This window comes from Dermacentor silvarum, chromosome 9, assembly GCF_013339745.2.
Source record: "Dermacentor silvarum isolate Dsil-2018 chromosome 9, BIME_Dsil_1.4, whole genome shotgun sequence".
NCBI classification, from domain to species: Eukaryota; Metazoa; Arthropoda; class Arachnida; order Ixodida; family Ixodidae; genus Dermacentor; species Dermacentor silvarum.
In genome coordinates this window covers 97,850,624-97,875,330 of record NC_051162.1, presented here as the reverse complement: position 1 = coordinate 97,875,330, position 24,707 = coordinate 97,850,624, and the positions used below count along the sequence as shown (strand labels likewise).

Genomic DNA, 24,707 nt, shown 5'->3' with positions numbered 1-24,707 from the left:
GCTTCAGCGTGAACACATATAAGTTTGTAACATATTGCCTAAAGAGAAACGTGAGTTGTCTTGCTTTTTTCTTTTGCTCTGTGACCATGGACCTTAGGAATTTTATTTTAAAAAGTGGTTGCTACAACATGTAAATGACAGCCATACTCACTGACAACTCGAAGCCTTGTGTTTTACTATAAACTGGCCAAATCATGCCACCTTCTTGCAGCAGCATTTTGTGCTCTTATTTGTTATGTTTATGTGTGTGCCATCTTTTCACCCTGCTTCTGTTGTGGGCAGGTATATATTGTAGTATAGCTACATCATAGATCTGAATAACTGCTTATTTTGCACTAAAATGGCTTCATTTGAGAGAGCGCTGCTGCAGTACCCTTATATGCTTCTTTAACTTGTTGCAGGTTGTGCAAGGGCAAACCACGATGGTGTGTGTTTGAAAACAAGTGTCATTATCAAGCGTTGGCTGATTGGTGCCACTGACCGGGAGGGCAGACGCTATGAGAGGCGCCAAGATGTCCTAGATAAGGGCTGCAGCAGGCCGTGTCGGACGACACAGAGTAATGTTTTTGTAGCGAAACGTGATGGCGGCCAATGTGGCCGTGCCGTTGTCTCTATTTTACTAAGCATTCGAACTTTTTTTGTTTTATTGTGCACACAAAGCAACAGCATATGTACATATAGTATCAACGATCTCATAATTCGAGTCATCAGAACCACTTTGTGATATTTTGAAATAAATTTGAGTTTCATGTGATGTACGGTGTTTTATTTGACTAAGCAAGTAGAGTAGAGCAATTAAGTAGGTTGGTAGCAGCGGTTGACCAATGTAGAGCCAACCAATACATTACCATGGGCCATGCGAGGCATTACATCGGACAGGCTGGCAACAGTGATTGGCCTATGTAGAGCCAACCAGAACATTACCATGGGTCATGTGAGGCATTAAACTGGCCATGTTGGCAATAGTGAGTGACTTATGTAGAGCCAACCGAAAAACTATCATGGGCAATCTCAGGCATTACCAGTAGTATGCCCTACGTTCAATCAACCAAAAAGATTGCATGGCCAATGTTACGGATTAAGTCGACATAAGTGGTCGGCCCTACAGTGGCAACCTAAAGTCGGCCGATGTCCATCCCCAAGCACGGCCCTACCTAGTCTACCGAGGCTGGCCCAAGCAATCCGTGGTTGGCCATTGCGCATATGGCCGAGGTTGGGCCGACGAATGTTTCACCACTGGGTTCACTAGTCGTCGTCGTTCTCTTCGTCATCGTCTCCGTGACGAGCACGCACGTGCTTTCTAAGGGCGTTCATGCTCAGACACCCCTTGCCACAGTGCGCGCAGTGCAGCGGGTACTGGTGGCCGTGCACTGCCAGCTCGTGCTTCCTAGCGTGACCGGGCAGTGCGAACCTCATTCCGCACTCAGAGCAGGCGTGGGGCTTCTCACCCGTGTGGGTCAACAGGTGGTTGGTGAGGTGACCCCTCTTCGCGAACTCTTTTCCACACTCGGGGCACACGTTGTGCTTTCGGCCAGTGCTTTCGGCCGAGTGCTGCCGCCTCCGGTGACGCGCCATGTCCGACGCCCGGGTAAAGCGCTGGCCGCAGCCTGGGCACTCGTGCGGCTTCTCCCTCGTGTGGACCAGGAGGTGCCTGTTAAGATTCCTGCGCTCGGTGAAGCCCCTGTCGCAGACGTTGCACACGAACGGCCGCTCGCCCGTGTGGATTCTCTCGTGCTTCGTCATATTGCTACTGCATAAGTGGGGATGAAAAAGAGAGTGAACAGAGCTGCATTTTGATGCTGGCAGTAGACTTATCCTGCCACATTTGCACCAGATTCGATATTGCGTTTAAGATGACATAGATTAAACCAATTCCATACGTTGCTCGGAGTTTCGTGCATTCGAAAAAAAAATGAGAAGAGATTTTCCGAATGTTACGAAGCCGAAGAATGTCTGTCGAGCCTAACAGTTTCCTTTGGTATGCATAAAATTGTCTCAATTCGCTATCGGGAAGGTAGAAAATAGTAATATTATTACAGTCAATGTAGCCGCATTAGTAGAAGAGGAGGAGTGTTAGCGGAGAAGACGAAGAAGAGAACTCTTCTGGTCAGTGGTCAGTGGTTGTAGGAGGCCGGCTGGCGTCGTAGTTAGGTGTTTGTGGGCCTGACACTGAGCGCAACTGGCCACATACATTTCAGTTGACCGACGCATTCGGGGCCAGTAAAACCGTTCTTGGGCACGATGAAATGTACGCGCTGCTCCGAGATGTCCGGAGGTAGGATCGTCGTGCATAACCTGCAGAATAGAGGAACGTAGCTTCTCCGGAACTACAAGAAGGAAGCGGGCACCAGTGGTTGCGAAATTCCTCTTGTAGAGGAGGCCATCACGAACACAAAATCCTCGGCTTGTTGTGGAGTCATGCGCGTTGAAAAGGGGCTCTAAGCTGAAGTCTTCTCGCTGCTCCTTCTCGAAGGTCTCTTTATCAGGGAATGCAGGTGCCAAAGAAGCAATCAAGTGATCAAAGTTATCGGCATCACAAAGAGTGGTGTTTAGCGGCATTCGCGAAAGGCAGTCAGCATCAGCGTGTCGGCGACCACTCTTATATGAAACTGTGAAGTTGTACTCCTGAAGACGTAGAGCCCAGCGCGCGAGTCGACCAGAGGGATCACGAAGATTGACAAGCCAACACAACGAATGATGATCTGTGACGATTGTGAATGGGCGTCCATACACGTACGAGTGAAAACGTTGCACAGCAAAAATGGCCGCTAGGCATTCCTGCTCCGTAACGGTGTAATTGCGTTCAGGCTTACTTAACGTACGACTCGCATAAGCAATGACATGCTCGTTCCGGCCGCATCGCTGAACGAGGACTCCCCCGACCCCCACGCCACTCGCATCGGTGTGTATCTCTGTTGGTGCAGCTGGGTCGAAATGCCGAAGGATGGGACCCGTCGTCAGTAAGAACTTCAGTTGACGAAAAGATGCGTCGCACTCGTGAGTCCACTCAAAAACGGCGTCCTTATGCAAAAGACAAGTCAGGGGATAGGCGACATCGGCAAAAGCAGGTATAAATCGGCGGAAATAAGAGCAGAGGCCTAGGAAACTACGAAGCTCTTTAACAGACCGAGGAGGCTTAAACGCTTCAACAGCTGCTGTCTTTTGTGGATCAGGCCTGATACCATCCTTGTCTACAAGATGGCCAAGCACCAATGTCTGCCGCTCACCGAAGTGACATTTCTTAGAATTGAGTACTAGGCCGGCGTTTTCGATGCAGTCTAAGACGACTTCCAGGCGCCTGTTGTGCTCTTCAATAGTGCTTCCAAAGATGACAACGTCGTCTAGGTAACACATGCAAATATGCCATTTGAGGCCTCGAAAAATGGTGTCCATAAATCTTTCGAAAGTCGCGGGTGCATTGCAAAGCCCAAACGGCATGACGTTGAACTCAAAAAGGCCATCCGGGGTTATAAAGGCCGTTTTTTCTTTATCCGCCGGGTGCATTGGGATTTGCCAGTAACCCGATCGCAAATCTACAGAAGTAGGATGCTGAATGAAGGCAATCCAATGCGTCATCAATCCTTGGGAGAGGGTAAACGTCTTTCTTGGTAATGGAATTGAGACGGCGGTAGTCCACACAAAATCTCCAAGTATCGTCTTTCTTTTTCACCAGTATAACTGGAGCAGCCCACGGACTAGATGACTCCTGAATTACTCCTTTCTGTAGCATTTCGTGAACCTGTTCGTCGATAACCTGGCGCTCTGACGGTGACACTCTATAGGGTTTCTGTCGAACAGGCTGCGCCGACCCCGTGTTAATTCTGTGCTTGGTTCGAGACGCAGGAATGGACGGCGCGTTATCACCCTGGGCGAAGTCGAAGATGCTTAAGTGTTTAGTCAGGACGTTCACTAATGTACGGCGCTCGTCCATGCTGATCGACTTGCTGATCATTGGCAGAATCTTCGAGTCTTCGGAGCAGATGTCAACTCGTGTATGTGGAGCATCTGTGAGCACGGCGACTGGCGTCGATCTGTGCTCTTTGAAGGAAGCAAGCTTCATGCCAGCAGGTACCACTGCGTTTTCGCCTGAAGGGTTGACAACCCATAATTTGGAGCGCCGCTGAGCAACAGACACAAGACAATGTGGCAGAAAAATGTTCTTCTTCATGCACGGTAAATACGCCGGCTCTACTGTGGCGTCGAAAGCCCGATGAGTGGTAGTAGTGCAGCCCACCGGCACACACACAGCTGACAAAGCAGGCACGAGAGTGTCCTCACAGGCATGAAATGCGCCATCCTCGTTTGGAGCATCCTGCATGAGCTCGTAAGAAATTTCACCACTCACAAACATCTCCCCTGTTCGGCAATCAATGGTGGCACCGCACATCTGCAGAAAATCAATACCTAATATAACATCATGTGAGGAACGGGGGAGGATTGTAAATTCAGTCGTGAAAACTCTACCACCCAGTGACACTTGTGCAGTGCAAATACCAACAGGCCGCAACGAATCCCCGCTCACGCCACAAAATGTTGCCACTTGGTTCCATTGAAATACCACTTTGCGTCCTAATAACCTTTGGAAAGCGAGACTCATCACAGAGACAACAGCACCGGTGTCCACTAACGCCAATGTAGACACACCATCAACGAGGACTTTCACTTTGTTCTTCAACATAAACACAGGCGGAGGCATATCTTTCAGCAGCGAATCTCCAGCGACCTCACCTCCATTGGCCGCGCTCTCTAGTTTTCCGGCGGTGGTGATCTTGAACGACGCCGTGGTGCAGGAGACCGGTGCAATCGAGGAACAGGAGGTGGCGTCACGCTACGATCGGAGGCAGGTGAGCGGTTCCGTAAGCTTCCTTGCCAAAAGTTGCTGCTAGAAGGCGATTGCGACATAGGAGGCCATTGGGCGTTGGGGGCTGGGGCAGCAAGTTGATCGTACGGATACCTTTGGCGTTGAGGACAAAAACGGGATATATGGCCAAGGACGCCGCAGACGTAGCATGTCGGAAGCGGACGGCTTCTGCGGTAGTCTTCAGAGCTGTCAGACACGTCTGCACGCCTAGGACGCATGACTGGGTCGTAACGCGGAGCATTGCCAGTAGGTGGGGCGTCCAGAGGAACGTGCGTAACGAGGGTGAGGTTCAAATCGGGTATCCGAAGAGTAGTGGCCTCTCGATGCCGGTGCGTGTCGGTACTCTGACACATTCGCGACGCTGACCGACGGTTGCCATCCATTCAAAGGTGGTGAAGTCGCCGGGGCTTGCGAAAAGAAGGCATCTGAGACATCAGGCAGGCGACGTGTCGTCTCGGTGTGTCTGTCTAGCTCTTCGCGGACGATCTGTCGTATGGTCGACGCCAAGTCAAATGAAGAGCTCATATCGATGCTGGCCACAGTGGTAACATTGGCCAATCGACCAAACTTTGGCGTTATTCGGCGCATCTTCAGCGCCTCGAACGTACGGCAGTGCTTCATGACATCAGACACTGAAGCGAGACTGTCCTTGCCGATCAGAAAATTGTAGACATCCTCTGCTATGCCCTTGAGCAGGTGCCCGACCTTGTCTTCCTCGGACATTCTTGCGTTAGCTTGCTTGCACAATTTCAAGATCTCTTCAATGTAGGCAGTGCAAGTCTCCCCTGGTAGCTGTGCTCTCTGTGCCAAGGTATGCTCTGCGCGTTTCTTTTTTGCGTCCGAGTCGCCAAAGCATTCCTTTAGGTCATGAACGAAACGTTCCCACGTTGTTAATAATTCTTCGTGGTTCTCAAACCACATCAGGGCAGTGTCAGTGAGAGCGAAGATAACGTTGGTTAGTTGGTCGGTGGTGTTCCAGCCGTTCGACTTGCTTACCCGTTGGTAATGTCTGAGCCATTCTTCGACATCTTCACCTGCTTTCCCGGCGAAAACCCGAGGTTCTCGGTAGTAGCGCCACGTACCAGCAGCCATTGATCCCGGAGCGGCAGGTATCGGTCCCCGAGCAGTCTCCTTCGTTGGTCATGTTAACAGGCGCAGGGGGTAGTCCGGCGAGGCGACGACTCCGGCGAAGAATAAATGGCTCCGGGTCCGTCGTTACTTCAAGTACCCCGCACCTCCACCAAAAACTGTTACGACGCACGACAAACGGTGTTTATTGAACAGGCCTCAGGGCGAGCCTCCGACGAGCCAGAAGAGTTCTCTTCTTCGTCTTCTCCGCTAACACTCCTCCTCTTCTACTAATGCGGCTACATTGACTGTAATAATATGTATAGGAGTTATATTCCAGGTGCACTCGAAAAACATTGTATAAGGCTTAGCAAAAAGTCCACTTTCGCATTTAGATAAATAAGCGTTTATTAAAGTAAGGCCCAAAGTGGGCATCATTTGGAGTAAAATTTACAGAGCCAACAATATGTCCGCAGTGCTGTGTGTTAAAGACTTAAACTGTGTTGAGTGTAGTGTCAAGCTTCGATTTCTTTATTGAAGCACGAACTCAGAAATATCTCCATTTTACGATCGCCTCCGAGAAAACTTGAGGCATGTAAATGAACAGATAAGGTTATGTGTGATGGTGCATAATGGAAATTTCATGCCTTTTACGTGTACGAAAAATTTGACGGCATGCAGTAGGAAATTGTAAACTGACATGTTTACCGTTTTATAGTTTCGTGTAAACCGAACAAAGCCCGTTTCTTAGATTTAACTGCAAGCGAAAGTGTAACGACTGCTACACTAATATGCAATGATGCTGGTTTGCATATTAAAGTCACAATTATATCATATCTGACATTGCAGTGCTAAATTTCAGGGCGCAGACTGGAATTGTTGATATATGTAATGCTCCAAGAGCTTCTGCTCAAATATCGCAGGTAGTTTGCTGAACAAAAAAAATATTCATCTTCATGCTTTACTGTCACCATTGTTCAATACCTGTGTGACTAGTCGCATTGCTTCAACCTCGCTACGGTGTAGGCTGCAACCACTGTGCACGTTGATTACATTTCTGGACTGATTCCACCCGCGAAAAGCGTATTTATTTGCGCCTATGCCGAAATATTCCATGAATTGTGCCTACAAACCAATCATATGGCATTTGTGCATTGCAAACCTACTAGTGAAAAACAAATAAATACTTATTTCTCGTCAGCCAGCGAATAACCGCACCGACACCCAACAAGAAACACTACAACATATATCAAGTACCTGCCACATCTTCGCTCACCTGTGATTGTTAGAGTAAGGGCAGTGGGTGCACTGGTACTTCCCTTGACGCCTTTGCGGGTGCTCGCGTTGCCGGTGGTGGTCCAGTAGCTGCTTCTCGGGAAAGGGCTCGCCGCAGTCCTCGCAAGAGATGACCACGCGGGGTGCGGCGACGTCCTCTGCCCCTTGAGACAGACATACAAAGAAAACAAACACCATAGATCTATTTCCTTTTTCTTTCCAAGAACAGGTCCAAGAAAGCCTAAAAATTTTAGCCGCACGGTATACAAAGTGAGGAGGCTCAACGGCTAGAGGTAACGCAACGCTTGTTACGTTTGGCGTATTCGCCAAAAAGCGGAGACTGGTCATTACGGTACCGTCATCAAACAACGTTCCACCTAGTCAACGTGGACACCGAGATGCAGACAGATTCGGCATTACTACCAGAAGGTGCATCTTTCAGTGACGGCAAATTCGGATACTTCGGCGTGGGAACGACTAGGTGGAGGGTTCCCAAGAACTTCAGCGAAAGACGCCAGGACCTGGAGATAAGCTTTACCTTCTGACGAGCTTGGGCCATTGACCTCCCCCCGGTCGTCAACGAAACACTAGGTTTGGTCTACTGGCTTCCCCATTTTCAGGTTCATCTTTTCAAGCGGGTGTGCTTTGTGTCAACCTTCTCCTCCTCGGAGGCGGTGTGCTGTGCTGATATGAACTACCGGACTGGTTGACTGGGACATTACCCGTTTCCCTAGCCACAACATCACGTTTCAGTGGATTCCCAGTCACTGTGGTATACACGGCAACGAACTGGCCTATACCGAAGCAAAGAAATCACTCGAAGAACCAGAGGCACTGCTTGCAATTCATTTTTCAAAAGCGGATGCCAACGGCCTTCTCTCCAGTGTCATCCGAAAATCGACAGAAAAGCACTGGGACAAAAATCAACACAGACTAGAGATTGGACCCTACTATGAAAGTTAGGCTACCACCAAAAATTCAACGCAGCTGTGCCAGTCTTCTGCACAGACTAAGGCTGGGGGTAGCGCTTACGTGCGGATACGTGCACCTCATGCGACGCACTGAGTCTCCAGACTGTGAGTTGTGCAAGGTGAATGAGACTATAGGTCATGTGCTTTGTGACTGCCCTAAGTGCGTGGAAGAGCGTCAAAAGTTGAGCAATGACGTTATGTGTCTCGACTAGAGCACTGCACGGGCCGATTTTTTCAGCCCGGGCCCGGCCCGGGCCCGTTTTTACGCTCGGCTGCCTGCCCGAGCCCGATCAAAACTTCTATGGTGACACCCGGGCCCGGCCCGGGCCCGGAAATAATCTACGTTACCCGCCCGGCCCGGTCCGCCACCCCTTTACCTTAGGCCCGAGCCCGGCTCGAAACCGGCCCTAACCCGGCCCGAGACCGAAAAATACGTGTTTTTCAGAGTTGAGACGCCCGAGAATAACTCGCTGCACGTTACACGCACACCACCAGAAATCCCGAGCCCGGCCCGTGCCCGGGACAAAAAGCACACGCCGTGCCCGTGCCCGAGCCCGGCCCGAGCCCGTGAAGAAACTGCTCTACCCAGCCAGGCCCGGCCCACGTGCCGGGCCGGGCCGGGCTTTCGGGTAAGCCCGAGCCCGTGCAGTGCTCTAGTCTCGACAGCACACCGTTGTCGAAAGACCTTATTTTAGGCCCTTGGCCAGACGCTCAATCGAGTTTTAAGGCCATCCAGGCGTTACTGGACTTTTTAAAAAGTACGGGCCTGGACTGTCGGTTCTGAGCAGGCCAAATTGTTTGCCATATGTTTTACATCCTCCTTCTCTCATTATCGTCACCAATCATCGTTACTCATCCTGCGCCTCTTTCTTCCCTCTTTCCCTCTTCCCCTTTTCCCAACGCCGAGTAGCTGGCTAAAGGAATATACCTCAGGCCGACCTCTCTGCATTTCCGATCATTAAACTTTTCTCTCTCTCTCTCTCTCTCTCCTCTGTGTCTTCTCTCCGAAGACGATGGAGTCTGCTCCGACATGTAGCTCACGTTACAAGAACGATGTACTGTGCTCCGTGCTCTGGACAGTACGAGTATGCCTTTTTCAGTAAATCAGTTTGCCCTTTTTCTCCGTGTGAACAAACCCCTGTTTTAAGCATCGAACCTCCCGACTATACGTACTCATCACCAAGTTGGCAACTCTCGTCGTGAAAGTTCGGACGATGGCGTGGGCCCTCACAGAGTCCGTCTGCCGCCCCGGTAGCGTAGGCTGGCTAACCGTTTCGAGACGCACCTGGGGCATAGACTATAGAGTGCGACTGTCATGTGACGCCAGACCCCGAGACCATGACTCCTGAATCCTACACACTATACAGGTCACGTAAGATGGGCCCTCGGATCCCCATAAACTCAACACAACTGCATGCAGTGTCGTTTCGGGACAGCATACAGTTCACTATATGCCGAAGAAGAAAAGCACTATCCTTCCCATGCGCTCTACCACGGCAACCAAACCAGGCTAAACCCTTAGACACCACGGGCTCTCGTGCGACAGCACGTGCGTCTCAAAGAGATAGCTGGAGTTCGGCAACGAGTAGGCGTCGCAACTAGGTTGCAGCACTTTACATTGGCGCCTTCGTACCGGCGGTGAAAGTACGACCATGACGTTGATCATGTTAACGGGCGAAAGACGCATATGAAGCTATCCGCTTTAAAAACTATATAAGATACATTGTTCACCATCCAAAGCTAACACACATACACACATAAAAAGCATGGGCAGAGATTATACCATGGTGTCACAACTATAGTTAAAGTGCGTTGTTTATCCCACATACATTGGTATCCCTTCTTTTTGTTCTTGCAAAAAAAAAAATATCAGTAAACTAATTTCCTCACTTTTGCTTAACTTACATAATCGATAAGGGGTCAGTGCGAAAGTTGGGGAGAATCTTGAGAGATAGTACAAATAGCCAGAGTGCTTAAACCAACCTAGACGTCTCATGTGGTCTTTTTTTCGTATATAGAGGTTCATACTTTACTAGAAGGAAGTCTGGTGCTACGATCGTTCTGCTTCCATGGGAGTGATGGTCAGTGTATTGATCTTTTGCCTTTTCTCGCTTCTGGCTAGACAGGTTCTTGTGAAGTTATTCGTTACATTATACATTTTCATATTTCCAAGTACTCATAGTTTTCTAAGCACAACACAGAGATTAGTGTCTGCGGACATAGGCGTAATCATTGCAAATTGTGGCACCTGTGACTATCACAAAAGTGCGCTAAATGACAGCGCGCGCCGCGTACGTGTCACACAAGCCAGCGAAGGAGCACGTCGTAGTAGTAAGTGGTTCGTGAGGAAAGGGAAAGGTTGACGCTATCTTCTGCAGCCCTTGAGGGAGCGTGTCACACAAGCCAGCGAAGGAGCACGTCGGCCCGCGGCAGCTTCGGCAAAGGGAGAGAGCGCATACGCCACAGACAGCCGACGCGATCAACTGAGACTAGAAGCAGGGTCCTTCAATAAAGTATTGAAGGACCCTGCTAGAAGCTTTGGCAAGATACGCGAATGTTACGGTATTCAGAGAGCGGAGAGAGAGGGCGCGCGCCCAAACACCCTTTCAGACCCCGACACACGGCGAAAGAGCGAGAGAGAGAAGGAGTGCGACAGACCGAGCGTGAGCCAACGGATGAGTCACCACCCTCCTCGAAGACGCTTTGGCGGCCGCACCGAAAACGCGAGAAATGCGTAGAAGATTCCCAGGCTTTGTTCATTCTATGGGAGCAAGACTACGTCAGTAAGTTCGAGAAACACCGGCGACGGAGATAAAAGCGCCGAGCGGAAATCAGTAGGGGGGATGAGACCGCGCCGGTGAAGAGATGTGTCGTGCAGACCGACCGTCTCAGAAGAAGGAGATTCCCCTGCAAGCTAGCCGACGAGTTCCTCGAGCGTCTGCCTTTCCGGAAGAAGTTCCTTCTCCGAGATTTGTCTCAAGTTACGGCGAGGTCGTCCGGCTCAGGACCAACGCGGCTGAATACAAGTGAACACTTTGTGTTCCTATTCATTCTGTACTGTACGTGTTGAACTCTTAGTGCTTGTCCTTAATTATTTTCCCGAGTTTTGTTAACACCTATCTTAATTACATTGTGTTGTCCTAGCCGAAGTGTGCATGTGTGTGTAATTGCTTCATTTGAAGAATATATTTTGTTGTGTTTTGACAACTCTGGGATCTGACTCGGTCTTTGGACCACAACCGGCGTTCGCTGGCGCACCAGAAGGCCTTTTATTAATTGTCCGTGTTTTCGTGGGGTTATTTTCCGAAGCTGATAAGTCGGCTTTGGAATTTGGCCCGGCGTTAGCGTCTCGTTCAGGGTGTGTGACAACCGTTTGAAAATGAAGATGATACCCGCCGGGGTGGCTCAGCCAGCTAAGGCGTTGCGCTGCTGAGCACGAGGTCGCGGGATCCAATCCCGGCCCCGGCGGCCGCATTTCTATGGAGGCGAAATGCAAAAACGCCTGTGTGCTTGCGTTGTAGTGCACGTTAAAGAACCCCAGGTGGTCAAAATTAATCCGGAGCCCTCCACTACGGCGTGCCTCATAATCAGAACTGGTTTTGACACGTAAAACCCCAGAAAGAAGAAGAAAATGATGATGATGAAATAAACTAATTTTCGAGACAGTGTTCCCGAGCGTTTGAGCTGTGGATCACTCTAGGTCGGAGGGTCCCTCATTCCAGGAATCCTCTGGCCGCGATAGCATCCCGAGCTCTGGCGACAAGACGTCGTTGGTCGTCCAGGGCCGGAGTGGAGATCTTGGCCTCCCACGTCTCGGCGAGGAGGTTCACGTCTTCGGTTGTTGTAGGCTTGGTGACGGGGCCTTCGGGGCGCCACGGGAACTCGAGTAGTAAATGAGCCAGAGTGTCTGGCACGACGCAGATCGGGCAGTTGTAAGTGTATAGTGTCGGGTGGATGCGATGCATGAGGATCCCATGGGTGTACGTGTTGCTCTGCAGTCTTCGGAATGCGGTGCTTTCCTCTTTGGTCAGTTTTGGGTGAGGTGGCGGGTACAGCCTGCATCCCAGTCGGTAGTGTTGGAGGATGGCGTTATACCTGGGGGGTATTGTCTCCGCTTCCGCTGCGTCATCGGGCGGTCGGGGGTCTCGCCAGGCGGCGAGAGAGGCCCGGTTGACATGATCGCGGGCCGCGGCGTGTGCCGCTTCGTTTCCTTCGAGCCCCTCGTGCCCTGGTACCCACGTGAGGCAGCTGTAAGGGAGCGGAGTGCTTCTTTTCTTCAGAATTTTGACTGCTTCCACCGATATTCGGCCTCTTGTGTAATTGCGTACTGCGAGTCCGTGAAGACTGCGACCGCATTCGTGCTCGTGGTGGTGGCGAGGGCGATCGCCGCTTCTTCCGCGGTCTCCGAGTTCCGCACCCTGACGGTGGCCGATGCCAGTTCTTTGCCTCTCGAGTCAACCACACTCGGGTCGTAAGCGGTTTTGCCCGGGTATTTCCACGCATCTACGAAGCGAGCATCTGGATTGTGCCTGTGCCGTCTTCGGATGGCGTCGACTCGAGCGAGCCGGCGTCCCCGATGATAGTCGGGATGCATGTTGCGCGGCAGTTTGTCGATGCTCAGGGATTCTGCTATGCATGGCGGTATCTTGACCTTGCGGTCCGCGTCGGTGATGTAGCGTTCTCCGTAGCCGAGGCGCGCAAGGACCGATCTGCCCGTCGGCGTGAGCTTCAGCCTCTCGAGTTGAAAATGAAAAAAAAAAAAATTTCCCGGCATTTTTATCTCTGCATTGGGGAGCCATTTAAAATGAAATGTTGAAAACGTGTAGTGAAGCGGTTAAGTGCGATTTCTACCTGCCTTTTCTGTCCCTTTACAGCTTACTGTGAAGCATGAACCGGACGAGATCTAGAACGCTCGAGAGTGTCTTCAGTCCAGTGGCCAAGTTTCCGTTCAAACTAGTCGTACGGCTACATTATGTTCAGCCCCTTCTTTATTTCACCCAGATGAGAATGATGCGAATGCTGACCGCATGCAGCCTGCCGAATACGAAAGCGAAAGATCAGGCGCCACGCTGTTGACAGACAGTGGAAGTGGATGCACTTCCTTAGTGGCGGGTTCATTGGACATTGGAAACTTTGCAGAAAAGCAAGTTGAGAACTTCTATGAGAGGTGCTTGTTGGAGGCCCATTGGCAGCCACCAAAAAATTACAGGCTTCGCCAGTTGCTAACGAGGGCAAGACAAGGAACTTGAGAAGCAGCCAACGCGTCCTCTCGGGCCACATACATCAACAAGGCCAGTCAGAATGCGCTGATCAAGTGCTGTGGGGAAGAAGTCCTTGCTAGTGTCATTCAACAGATACAAGAATCCGGCATGTACAGTGTTATGTTCGTTGAAACCACTGACGTAGCCCATATTTCACAGTTGTGTCTTCTCTGCGACATGTCCACAAAAACATGGTTCGAGAAAACTGTGCAGTTCGTAGACATTCGTCGTGACATTGGTGGCTCGGGTCTTGGCACCGGTATAAGTGAACACGTTGTGACAGGAAGGGCGCTCGGAGAACAAGTTATTAAGTCTCTGAAGGCGTTAGGACTTGATCTAGAAATGTGCTTTGGCATAGGCATAGGCTGCAGCATCATGGTCTCTCAGGTTTGTGGCGCTGTATCTGAAATGAAGCGCTCTGCACCCAATGCTGTGCACTGTCCTTGCTTCAACCATGCACTTAACTCGTCGTTGTCAAAGTCATCGACACTTCAGTCCACTAGGAACTCTGTTGGTGTTATGAAGAAGGCTATTTCCGTCTTAGCAGCGTCGCCAAAACGAAAATTTGTTCTGAAGACCATCCTTGGTGGCCAACTTACAGGCCTCTGCAAAACAAGATGGGCTGAGCGACACGACAGCGTTATCCGGTTTCGGCATTCACTTGGGAGCGTGGCGAAATGTCTGGATAACGTTTCCAACTGCACAGAAACGCACAGCTCTGCGAAAGCTACGACACTCCGTGCAGCTATCAGTGATGACAAATTCCTAGTTGCAATTATTTGCTTGGCTCATATGCTGACGCATACGCTTCCGCTTAGTCGCCTGTTCCATAAAGAGTGCGTTGACATTTGAACTGCTAAGAACGTGTTGGTATACACCATGGCTGTTCTTGATAACCGAAGAGCGGACTTTGTCGAAGCATTTTCGCAGCTCTACAAAGAGGCCGTCACTTTGGCGGATGATCTGGAAACGGAGATTCGGTCCCCACGCACTGGCGCACCGACGGGGGGGGGGGGGGGATTCGGGGGTTGGAACCCCCTCCCCCCCTGAGGCCGACTTAACCCCCCCCCTTTTGTTTAACCCCTTTTCTTTCCTTACGCATTTGAGTATACTGCAACTAAGATGTAAGACGCGCAATCGTCTGCACACTCGCAAAAAGCAAATTTTTTGACAATTTCCCTTGAAGAAATCGAAATTAGTGCTGTTTAGATGGTATTGGCAAACTGTCAACCCCCCCCCCCCCTGGCAGAGATCCTGGGTGCGCTACTGTCCCCACGTGTAACTAAAAGACAGACAGACATACAGGTGGAATGTGCCTACGCTTGATGTAGCGAGCTACTACAGAATGACGCAGTGTACATTCCATTACTGGCCGATTTAAAAGCGAGATTCACAGTTGAGGTGAAAAGTGCCTACGAACTGTTCCTTTTTGTGCCATCTCACATATGCGCTACAAAAGAGGACGACAAAAAAGCTCTCGCAGGTATTGTTCAGCGATATTCCGCGTTTGTGGGGACAAATGCCTCAACGACAACAAAGATAGGTTAAGCTGAGCTATGTTTATGGCGGCAGAAGTGGAAGCGCGAGGCCGCAGAGGGAGCGGAATTTCCCACTACTGGTGTGGGGGCGCTGGGCGTGTGTGACAGGGAAGTCTTTCATTTAATCCATACATTCCTGCAGTTACTGGCCACTCTACCTGTAAGTGTTGCCAGTGCGGAAAGGTCTTTCTCTACTCTATATATGCCATTTGAAGACTTGGATGCGTTCTCAAATAGGCGACGGGCGCTTGACTGGACTGGCATTGTTACGTACTCGTAGGGACATTACCATTGACACGACAACAGTAATTGAGCGGTTCGCAACCAAAGATAGCCGACAATGGAGGTTGTTATCTAAGTAGCTTGCATAGGTTGGGTCTTTTCAAGGTTAACTGCCGAAGATGCCAACCCTAATGCTTTTATAACAAAAACCTGTGAACCTTACTATTGCAAATGGATGTCTGTTTTTGTATAAATATCATTGTCTTTCCATTGTATGTGTTGCTTTTCGATTCTTCTGTTTTCGTTGGTTAAGCCTGTCGCCTGTTACGATGTAGCTTTATGTTCAATTTTGGTAGAAGTTATTATAGCAGTTTTGCTTCTCTCTACATATCAGTATAATATTTGAATTTTGTTCTTCCAGAGTTTACTTGGCAGACTCCACAATTGCGTCCCACATATATAGTTCGATGCGAAGCTTCGTGATGTAAGGCCCCATCAATAAATCGCTCAAGTAATCAATCAATTTTATGGCGTCAAAATAGTGCCGCTTCAGCGGAACAGACTCACAGAATTTCTTGTCGGTCGATTCTCTGTCGCTGTCATCGCACTCGGCGTAATTTATCTTCTTCTGAGCACGGCTGGGACGCTTGCAGACAGCGTCGCTTGCGATTGCGCCTGCAAGAAAGCACGTACTTGGAATTATTATTATGCCGGTAAACTTAAAGTGTTTTAGCACGACAGTGTATCATTACTCCGATACAGCCACCGTCTAGCAAGGCCGCACGCCAGTATTGAGCGTGTCATCTTAGTTGTGCCGCGAATGCACCTATTGCAGTTTAGCTGCGCAAACCTGATAGGTGGCAGAGACAGTAGTGGTATGTTAAAACACCTCTAGATTCCGTTAGTATTGCACCATCTGTCGCACACTCTAACCTCTGACTACACAGCCATGTACTTCACAGGAAAATGGAGATTTTAAGTTAATAAAAATTCCAGCAGATCTAACGAGTTGGAGTAGTTGGAGTTGGAGCAGATCTAACGAGTACCGCGGACGCGAGCGTCATCTGGTGGTGATGTAAGAAGCCCAGCGGCGACGTTGCGCGCAGCCTCCGCTGTGATTGGTTGGCCTATTCGGCTAAAGAATAACCATGAAGCAGCCATAGTCACGAAAATACACCGAGGGTCGCAAAGAGAAGCTTTTAAAAAGTGGTCGTACAAGGGATTTAGCAAGCTGGAGCCAACGTCTCGACAAAGGAACTTGTCATCGTCAGGGCAGCCGTAAGGGTCGCGAAAGTCTTATTTTGCAGCGTTAAAGCGAATAGCTTCTTTTAATTGGCTCTTACCCCGTTTCCCGTGGTCTATTGGAATTTGTCCGCTGATAGAATGAGGAGAAGGTAGCGTTATAGGGAAGAGGAGAAGGGTGCGACGAAGGCGAGGCCAGTGCCCAGTAATTAGGTCAACGGAACTGTATTTGTGGACATCGCTGGGTGGTCAGAGAGATTGGTTGCGTTCGGCACTGAACTGCAGGCTACTACAACTCATTGACATGTTCGCAGGTGCTAGAGTGCGTCGTTGGGTCCAAAGGTTTATATCGTCTATGCTGCGGTCGACGGTGACGCTGTGTCACGTTTCTTCGCGGCCTATGCTAACTACGGCAGAGCATGTTTATTTTTTTTTTGCCACCGTCCTCTGAGCATCGTTTGTCGAGGAGCGCCATTTCGTCTTGCCGGCTCATCACAGCTTCGTTTGCGGATTGTCATGACATCGTCGTCACGCTGTCGAGCATGCCGTGTACCAAAACATGTCGACGATAATTTATGACGCCATCATCGAACACCTTTATCACCATCCTCCGTATACTTTGGAATTATCATCAGTTTGTCCATTACACTTCTGCGGCCACTCGAACGCTTAAATAGAAAATCGTGTTCGGTGGTTTTTGCTGAATACTTCTTTACATATGTGTTCGCCAACTGTGAACATTGCACGAAGATAACTCCCTAGACGTCTATTCATATATCTGGCATAAATAAAATGCAGCCGCTTTTACGAGAACCCGGCATGCTTGTGCGTTGAGTGAGAAGTCAAATATATTTCCGGAAAAACCACGCCATAATCAACAATCACACTGCAGCTTCACGCCATAGCTTCAGCTCACATGTGTTGATATAGATGATGTTGATTCATTTCCCAACTCACTGCTTCACTTCGTCCTCTTTGTCTTCCTATATTTAACCACCTTTGTAAACATACCTATGTAAACCTAACCTAACCGAGCATAACGAATGTAATCCGTAACAATACCGCTTTTCACAGGTTGTATGAAAATTGGGTTGGGAGAATGAAATCCCGTCCATGTTAGCATTTGTGTTGACAAAATAAGGCCGAACTACATATGAACTATTATATTGCATATGAATTGAGAAGGGGTTTACGAAGCCAGTTCCCGTCTCTCAGGCAAGCGGTGTTGCTGGCGTACGTGGTCTTTCTAGTCAATCGCCTGGTGTACGTACGAGCGGTTCGTGACCACCTTGGACTGCACATAGGCCCACAGACACGTGCAGACGCGCTATATATTTGCAAAGTTTCATTAAGGCCTCCAGATCTTAGAAAAACCAATATATACCTGTTCACAAGTCTAAATCTATAAGCGGCCCTACGGGGAATACTTACTCTTGTGGGCAGTTGCAGCGTCGGCGGCGAGCTGCGTGTTGTTCGCGACGACGGCGTGGTCTTTGACGGGAGCCGTCCACGTCTTCTTGAGTGGAGCTGAGCTTTCCTCCACCGCTGTTTATTTTGCCCTTGGCGCTAGTTTCGGGTGCCTATTATCGAACGCAGAAAATGACTATTGATAATAATAATAGCAAGAATAAACGCCAACATTAACAAATTTATTGAATATCAAATGGAGACAGCATGATAATTTCCTAAAATGCCAGTAAAAATACAGGCCAGTGATGGAACCAGTCAGTCATACTTAAAGGGGCACATCGGAGTTGCAACATATATGCATATATTCTACTGTAGCTGCGACATAAAACGGGAGTTTGAGACCCGTATTCACAGAATAAAGCTCCAAGTGGCACTGCGCGCTACAAATAAGACTGTTCTCGACATTTCCGGATGAGAGCGCTAGTTGGACAGCAGGGGCGCTATAACGTAGAATGATTCCAAACTCCTGACGTCAAATTTACGTAACCACCGACGCAAGCATCGGGCGGTGACCGGCAGCGTTGTCTGAACAACCCAATCAAACACTCTCCTCGTTTATAGGAGATCACCTTTGTTCGCTTTCGAAACCAATAACATTGCCTACACTCAGCTGTTTTTCTTATCTAATTGGCTGACAAGAGACTAGGAGCACACTCTAGTGGAGGGGGTTTCGATGGGGCCGAGCCAGCACAGTGAAAAAAGATAATCGCATGAAGAGGGTGGTGCCGGCTTCTCAGATTGGTCCGCTTCGCCTTTCTTAGCTTGCGGTGGCTGGTCGAAAATCGCGGCGGCGTGCAACGGAAGGATAAGAATGCCGCTAAAACAGATCCTCGGCAAGGAAGAGTTGGCAGAGCGATGTCGTATACGTGCCGAAAGGGCTCGATAATGGTTTACTGCTATGCAAAAATGTTTATCATGCGCAAATAAATACATGCTCACTGGCAGGTGGGAGTAGTGAGGGCCTGAGTGATCGGCGGGCAGCCATCTTCTATTCCTTTCGGAACGGGGCAGTCCGTGGCTATTCAGAAAAATTTCCGTTTTGTTCGAATAACGCATTTTTTTCGCGTACACGTCAGTTTGACGTGTTGAGTTATCGCGGTGTGAGGTCGCGTGACAAACAGGCGAAGTGGGCGTAGCCAGAAAACATTGAACCAATAGCAGAGGCCTAAGGGTGAAAATGCGTCGAATAAGGGATGATTATTTTTCTTTTGTGCGGTTTAATCATGCATAATCAGTGTGTACACGTTATATCAGATGGGGAGCTGTCGCGGTTTTCGTGACGTCGCATGACAGACAGGCGAAGTTGGAAGTGGCCCGAAAATGTTTTGACCAATCGTGGAGGCTGATTGCAGAAATTAGAATCATCTTACGTTATATCGCCCCAGGTTCCGTATGCACAGTGTTTTTCGTACTCTTGCGATCAGGCGCAGAAGATCCGGTACGACGTGTCTCAGGCAAGTTTACAATAGTCCGGTATGGATTATGGTGAAGTCCAAGTGTAGCTCTAGTCTGATTTCCGTTTATCATGTGTGCTTAAATTGTTGCTTATTGTACGTACTATCTTTGTCTCTCCTGCATCGATAAATAAATAGATAATAGATAGATAAAGAAAAAAATAAACTGCAGTAAACGATTGCTTACTAATTAAATTATCAAGAACGATATCGAGCGCGCACATGCGAACATGAACAGATCTCACTCGACTACCGCGAACACTCGCTGTGACAACTCTGGCATGTTGAAGAAAAATGTCACAGTTTCGGCGAAGCAATGAATGCGATAGCAACACAGCAATGTCATACGAAGTAAGGTGAGCGGCTTTGGTAGCAATATGAATTGTAATAAACATGAGCTGATTAAGTAAGCAGGTCTGCTGCGGCGTAAGTAGACCGACATGAAGAGAGACTAGATGACCACGAGAAGGCGCGTGTGAAACGGTGGTGTTGATGAGAAAGGCTTCCCGTGGGCAGCGCGTGCGAAGGGACACACCTGGAGTGCTGCACTGCCGATCCGGGCAGCATTTCATGTGTAGCGTGCGTTGGAAAATGTGGCCCGACTATTACTAACTGAATGAACAAGCGTGGTGTGAGCGCGCACAAACAAACATGAATAGATCACACTGAATGACTGCAGACAATGACTGTCAAAACGCTGGCAGCAAGCACATACGCCGCAGCGGGCGAAGGTACGCGCGGTCTATCACTTCAACGGAAACTGAGCGGCGAATGCACAGCGCATAAAGGTCAGAGCCGTGTGGAGAAAAGAGACGGTGCGGGCGAGCGACGAGCGACGAGCGCGGTTGTTGGCAGAGTAGAAGTGCGCCCCTCCCCCCACCCTCGCTCCCTCCGGCGCTGGCTTCCCGCTTGTTGGCAGAGTAGAAGTGCGCCCCCCCCCCCCCCCGCTCCCTCCGGCGCTGGCTTCTCGCTTCCTTGCTTGCGCGTGGGAGATTGAGTGCGTTCGCTCTCCGTGATAGCGCGCGTCCCCGCACGCTTCCGCTCGGGCATACGGCGCGCGGCGAAGATTTTATCTATACGGAACCTCACGGCGACGGCGACGCCGACGGCAGAAATCCGGTTGAAGTGTCCATATAATTGCTATCGCAATAAAACCAGCAGCGGGGAGCGAACGATTCGTGCTGCCGCTCGCTTCAATGCGTCTCCAAAGCTTCAGATTACGCGACCTCCAACTCAGCGCGCAGAAGCGACCAGCCATCTGTGGTATCCCAGCATTTGCACTTGCCGCTGATTACCTCCAAGATAGGGCGCGCGGGCCACGATGCGCTCAGCCGTGCGGATACCCATGCACGTTTGGACTAGAGGAGGAGACTCGCGTTAGCCTGCCTCCCTAAAAACCGCTCAAACTTCGTTAAGTAGCGACACGCTTGGAAGAATGCCGCCACCTCCTCGCGCGACCTGTCCGAGGCGGACGCCGCGTCGCTATTGGCCTAATGACATCACGTGGGCCCTCGCTCCGGCTCCGTTTGTTTACAGTCGCGCTCCATCCCCATTTTCGCCCGAGAAGCGTCTACCGGCGGGCAAGGAGAGCATGTTGGCGCCGTTGCTCTTCCGTGTTGCTTCGGTTTGCGAACGCCTTGAACTAAGTTTTGCGGCAAGTGCGACGACGTTTCACGGCATTTTTCATCACCATGACCTGCTGCGCTTTCGGATGCCAAAATAGTTTCAGCAAAGGCAAGAAGCTTAATCGTTTTGGAAGCCAACTAGCGTGAGTTCGCGGGCACGCGAGGCTGCGTGTGAAAACGTGATTACGAAACTTCTAAGATTCAGCACAATCCTTTTGACAACATTTGAGGCTCGAGAGTGAAAACTCACCTTACGAAAGCAACTCTCCGCCTTTTGTGGTTACTTACTAGCCTTCTTTAATGCGAATATCTTCGTTTGCCTCTTTTGTTTGTGTTCGTCGTTGGTGGTCGCCCGGTGTATTTGTGATAAAGACACCGATGAAAAGCGTGCGTGCTCTCCCGAGCCCGAGTTGCGGGGTGCGTTCGTTGCCGAACGACAGCATCATATTTCTTTGAGACGCGTACGTGCCAATTCGCGTGAGCTTTAAATTTAAAGTGTGTGAAGGTTACGATGCGGCGATTGAGCACTCGCAAAGATGGAACCTCACGGCGACGCCGACTGCGAGAATTCACCTTGAGTGTCCCTACAATAACAAAAGAAATATCAGATCTCCTTTCTCCATTGCCCACATAAGCGGATAATACAGGCCATAAACAAAGCTCCTTTCACCTGACCTCTCCGCGCATTTCTCTCAATAAGGCTTGCGGTTTGGTGACATTTTGTTATAGGTAGTATTCGAATAAATTTCGAAAAATCCTGAAACTGCAGAAAATTTCAAGCACGGAATTGCCATTCACCAGGCAGAATTCTTTCAAATGAAGCGATTTTGAATTCTTGGAAAAACAAACTTCGGAGTTTGCGCCCAAGTCCGAACATCAAACATGAGGCCACGGCCTTTCCACGGTAGATACGCTGCCATCCGGGTTACCCATGATGCTCGTCACTGCAAGCACCCTGCCCCCCTCCCTCCAGCACAATTCCCAATAAACGAAAAAATACGCCTTTCATTCTTAGCGAGCAACGGTGGTTCTTCCGAGGAAATCGATTAGCTCGCCACTTCAAGCTTACAATGCTCTCTCTTGCAATAAAATTTGAAAGATCATCACTTTGGAAATAGACGTGGTTAACAGGGTGGTTGACCTTCCAGAGTTTTGCTGACAGTTCATCACCAAACATCTGAAGAAAAATTAGTAGCCCTTCCCCTGTCGAGGAAATGGGGGTAAGTGAAGCTTGTCGTCTGTTTCTTCGGTGTTCCTCCGAATGAATTGCACTCGCTAGGCAATGATGGCGGCGCCGCGGTCTTCACACCTCCCAATTCTAGCCACCCTACTGCAACGGGCTACGAAGTTTCGCTTGAGAAACTCGCGTTGAAACCTGGCGTGCACCACCGTTGTCGAGTTCCTGGAGGGCTAGACGACGCTGACGTTTGGCCTCAACATCGCGCTCCCGCAACTCGGGGTCCGCGGCACTTCGCTGACGTTTCGCCCTCACGCTAGAATCGGCACGTCCGACGAGTCATTTCCCGAGCGGGTTCATTCTGGACGGATTTCCATGAAATTTCTTCAAAATTAATTCTGTCCGTTATGTAATACAATGAATGGCTCATACCGCCTTAAGCAATGGCTGATACCCTCGTAAACGCGGGTTCCCCATTACGACGACAGAAGAGAAGTGAAATTCTACGCTGGAATGATTAGCGGAAACGCAGTCAACTGTGGAAGCTGACGACGACGACGAACGCGGGAGAAGTGGCACGCGCTCGTGCTCGGCACTCGCGCGTGCCGATCACCTGTGCAGCTCTGAGAGCAGCTGGTTTGAACAGCGGAGCTGTTTAAGCCGGCCGTAAAGTGTACCGCATGCCACTGCGTTACCTAGCAACCACCACGCGGAGTGGCGTATGCCTCGCCTCCTCTCCGTGCCGTGCACATGCTGCCTTGACATGGGACGTTAAGGAGAGGGAAGGAGAGCATACGCGCGGCGCGCGCAATGCTGGGGAGAGGGAAAGAGAAAATGAGAGCGAGAAAGAGAGAGAGGAAGAAATTGTAGCAGCACTAACGAGGCAACGCGCAGAGATGCTGCCGACGCCATCTGCGTTTCCTTGCGTTCGCGCTGAACGCGCGCGGTGTCCGTGACTGTAGCCGGCGCCTCTGGCGGTGGCTCAGCAGGTTTTGGCCAGCCACGCCCCGGAAAATGTGGGGGCGCAGCTTGGCCGTGACGTCACCGGGGAGATAAAGCTCGGAGCCGCCCCGCCGGCGGCAGAACTTTGGTTGACTGTGGCGAGTACATGTAGACTTGACATGGGACGACCAAAGATCCGGACACCCGAAGAAGCCGCTCACCTTGAAGCGCGCTGCGCGGCCAAGCGAGAATCTGCGCGTCGGCGGGGAGCCGATTCGGAATACCGTGCCTAGTAGCCCCGCTTAACATTTCCTAGCAAAACTTAGCCAAACCTAGTAAAACCTAGAAGAACCTGGAAGAATCCCGGCCGCGGCGGCCGCATTTCGATGGAGGCGAAATGCAAAAACGCCCGTGTGCTTGCGTTGTAGTGCACGTTAAAGAACCCCAGGTGGCCAAAATTAATCCGGAGCCCTGCACTACGGCGTGCCTGCGGTCCCTGGTTCGATTCCGCGCTACGGACACAACTTTCGGAATTTTTTTTTCATAAAAGTAGACGTGGCTACCTACTACTACGACGACGACTACTACTACTACTACTACATACTACAGAGGAGGGACAGACCCACACCGTAAGGAGCTTCGTCCCTAAAAAGGGAAGGAAAGGGGGATCCCGCGCACGCTCCGCCAGGCTTCCCTCGCCTCAGATCAGTTTTAGCGTCCGGATGGGAAGGCATACCGTTGTGCGTTCCGCCGAGGAGCAGCTGCGTTTGAGCAACGGCGCCGTGAACTCGCTCGGAATGGGCTCGTCGTAGAAGTGCCGATTCTAGCGTTAGGGCTTCCGAAGCCCAGGCGAAACGTCAGCAAAGAGCCGCGGGCCCCGAGTTGCGGGAGCGCGATGTTGAGGCCAAACGTCAACGAAGTGCCGCCGATGCTTAGTTTAGGGTAAACGAAGTGGAACGCCTGCGACAGCGTCCTCTTGCCACCAAGCTTCGCTTACCCCTATTTTCTCGACAGGGGAAGGGCTGGTGATTTTTTTTAGCGTTACATCGCCGGCACAGGCTAGCGTATACAAGCTTCGCTTGAAAACACGCTTAAAAATCGTGTGCCTACCTGTGTGGAGTTGGCCGGCGTCTTCAGCTGTTGCTTTTCGCTGCTCGATTCTGGAACAAAAGAATCGTTTCACGATACGACAAAAGCACGTACGGTATTTGCACTGCATTTAGCGCCGCAACTTCTTCCTTTCGTTAACTACATTTGTATTTACGCGCAGGACCTGAAGATATGTCTTATGACAGGTGTAGCCGCACTATGCAGTGGATGTGCATATCTATAGGCTATCCAGTGGATGTCCTATGCCCCCGCCCCCCTTTTCTAGCATGCGTTAGAGCACGTGACATACAACGTATCATTGCCACGGCCGTGATTGTAGTGCAGAAATCTACACGATGCCCGCACAGCACCGTCATAAAGCCAAAATAAATAAATAAATCTATTAAATCCCCGCAGCAGAAGAAAGGTTTGCACTAATCAGTGCACGTGGACAAACTTCCTAAGTGCTCGCAGGCATTTTTTCGGCGACATGCTAGAAACGCATCTGTGGC

The 24,707-nt window shown here is 50.2% G+C and overlaps 1 protein-coding gene across 1 annotated transcript; it reads right to left on the bottom strand.

Moving 5' to 3' along the window:
• Window positions 1-149: 149 nt before the first annotated feature.
• LOC119463762 (gastrula zinc finger protein XlCGF9.1-like) lies at window positions 150-17,904 on the bottom strand. The gene is made up of 4 exons (XM_049655760.1): window positions 17,870-17,904; window positions 15,764-15,871; window positions 7,206-7,368; window positions 150-1,750 (listed from the first exon to the last, which is right to left on the bottom strand). Exon 4 carries the CDS (start codon window positions 1,741-1,743, stop codon window positions 1,246-1,248), a length of 498 nt encoding a protein of 165 aa, XP_049511717.1. The 5' UTR covers window positions 1,744-1,750; window positions 7,206-7,368; window positions 15,764-15,871; window positions 17,870-17,904; the 3' UTR covers window positions 150-1,245.
• Between the last annotated feature and the right edge of the window lie 6,803 nt (window positions 17,905-24,707).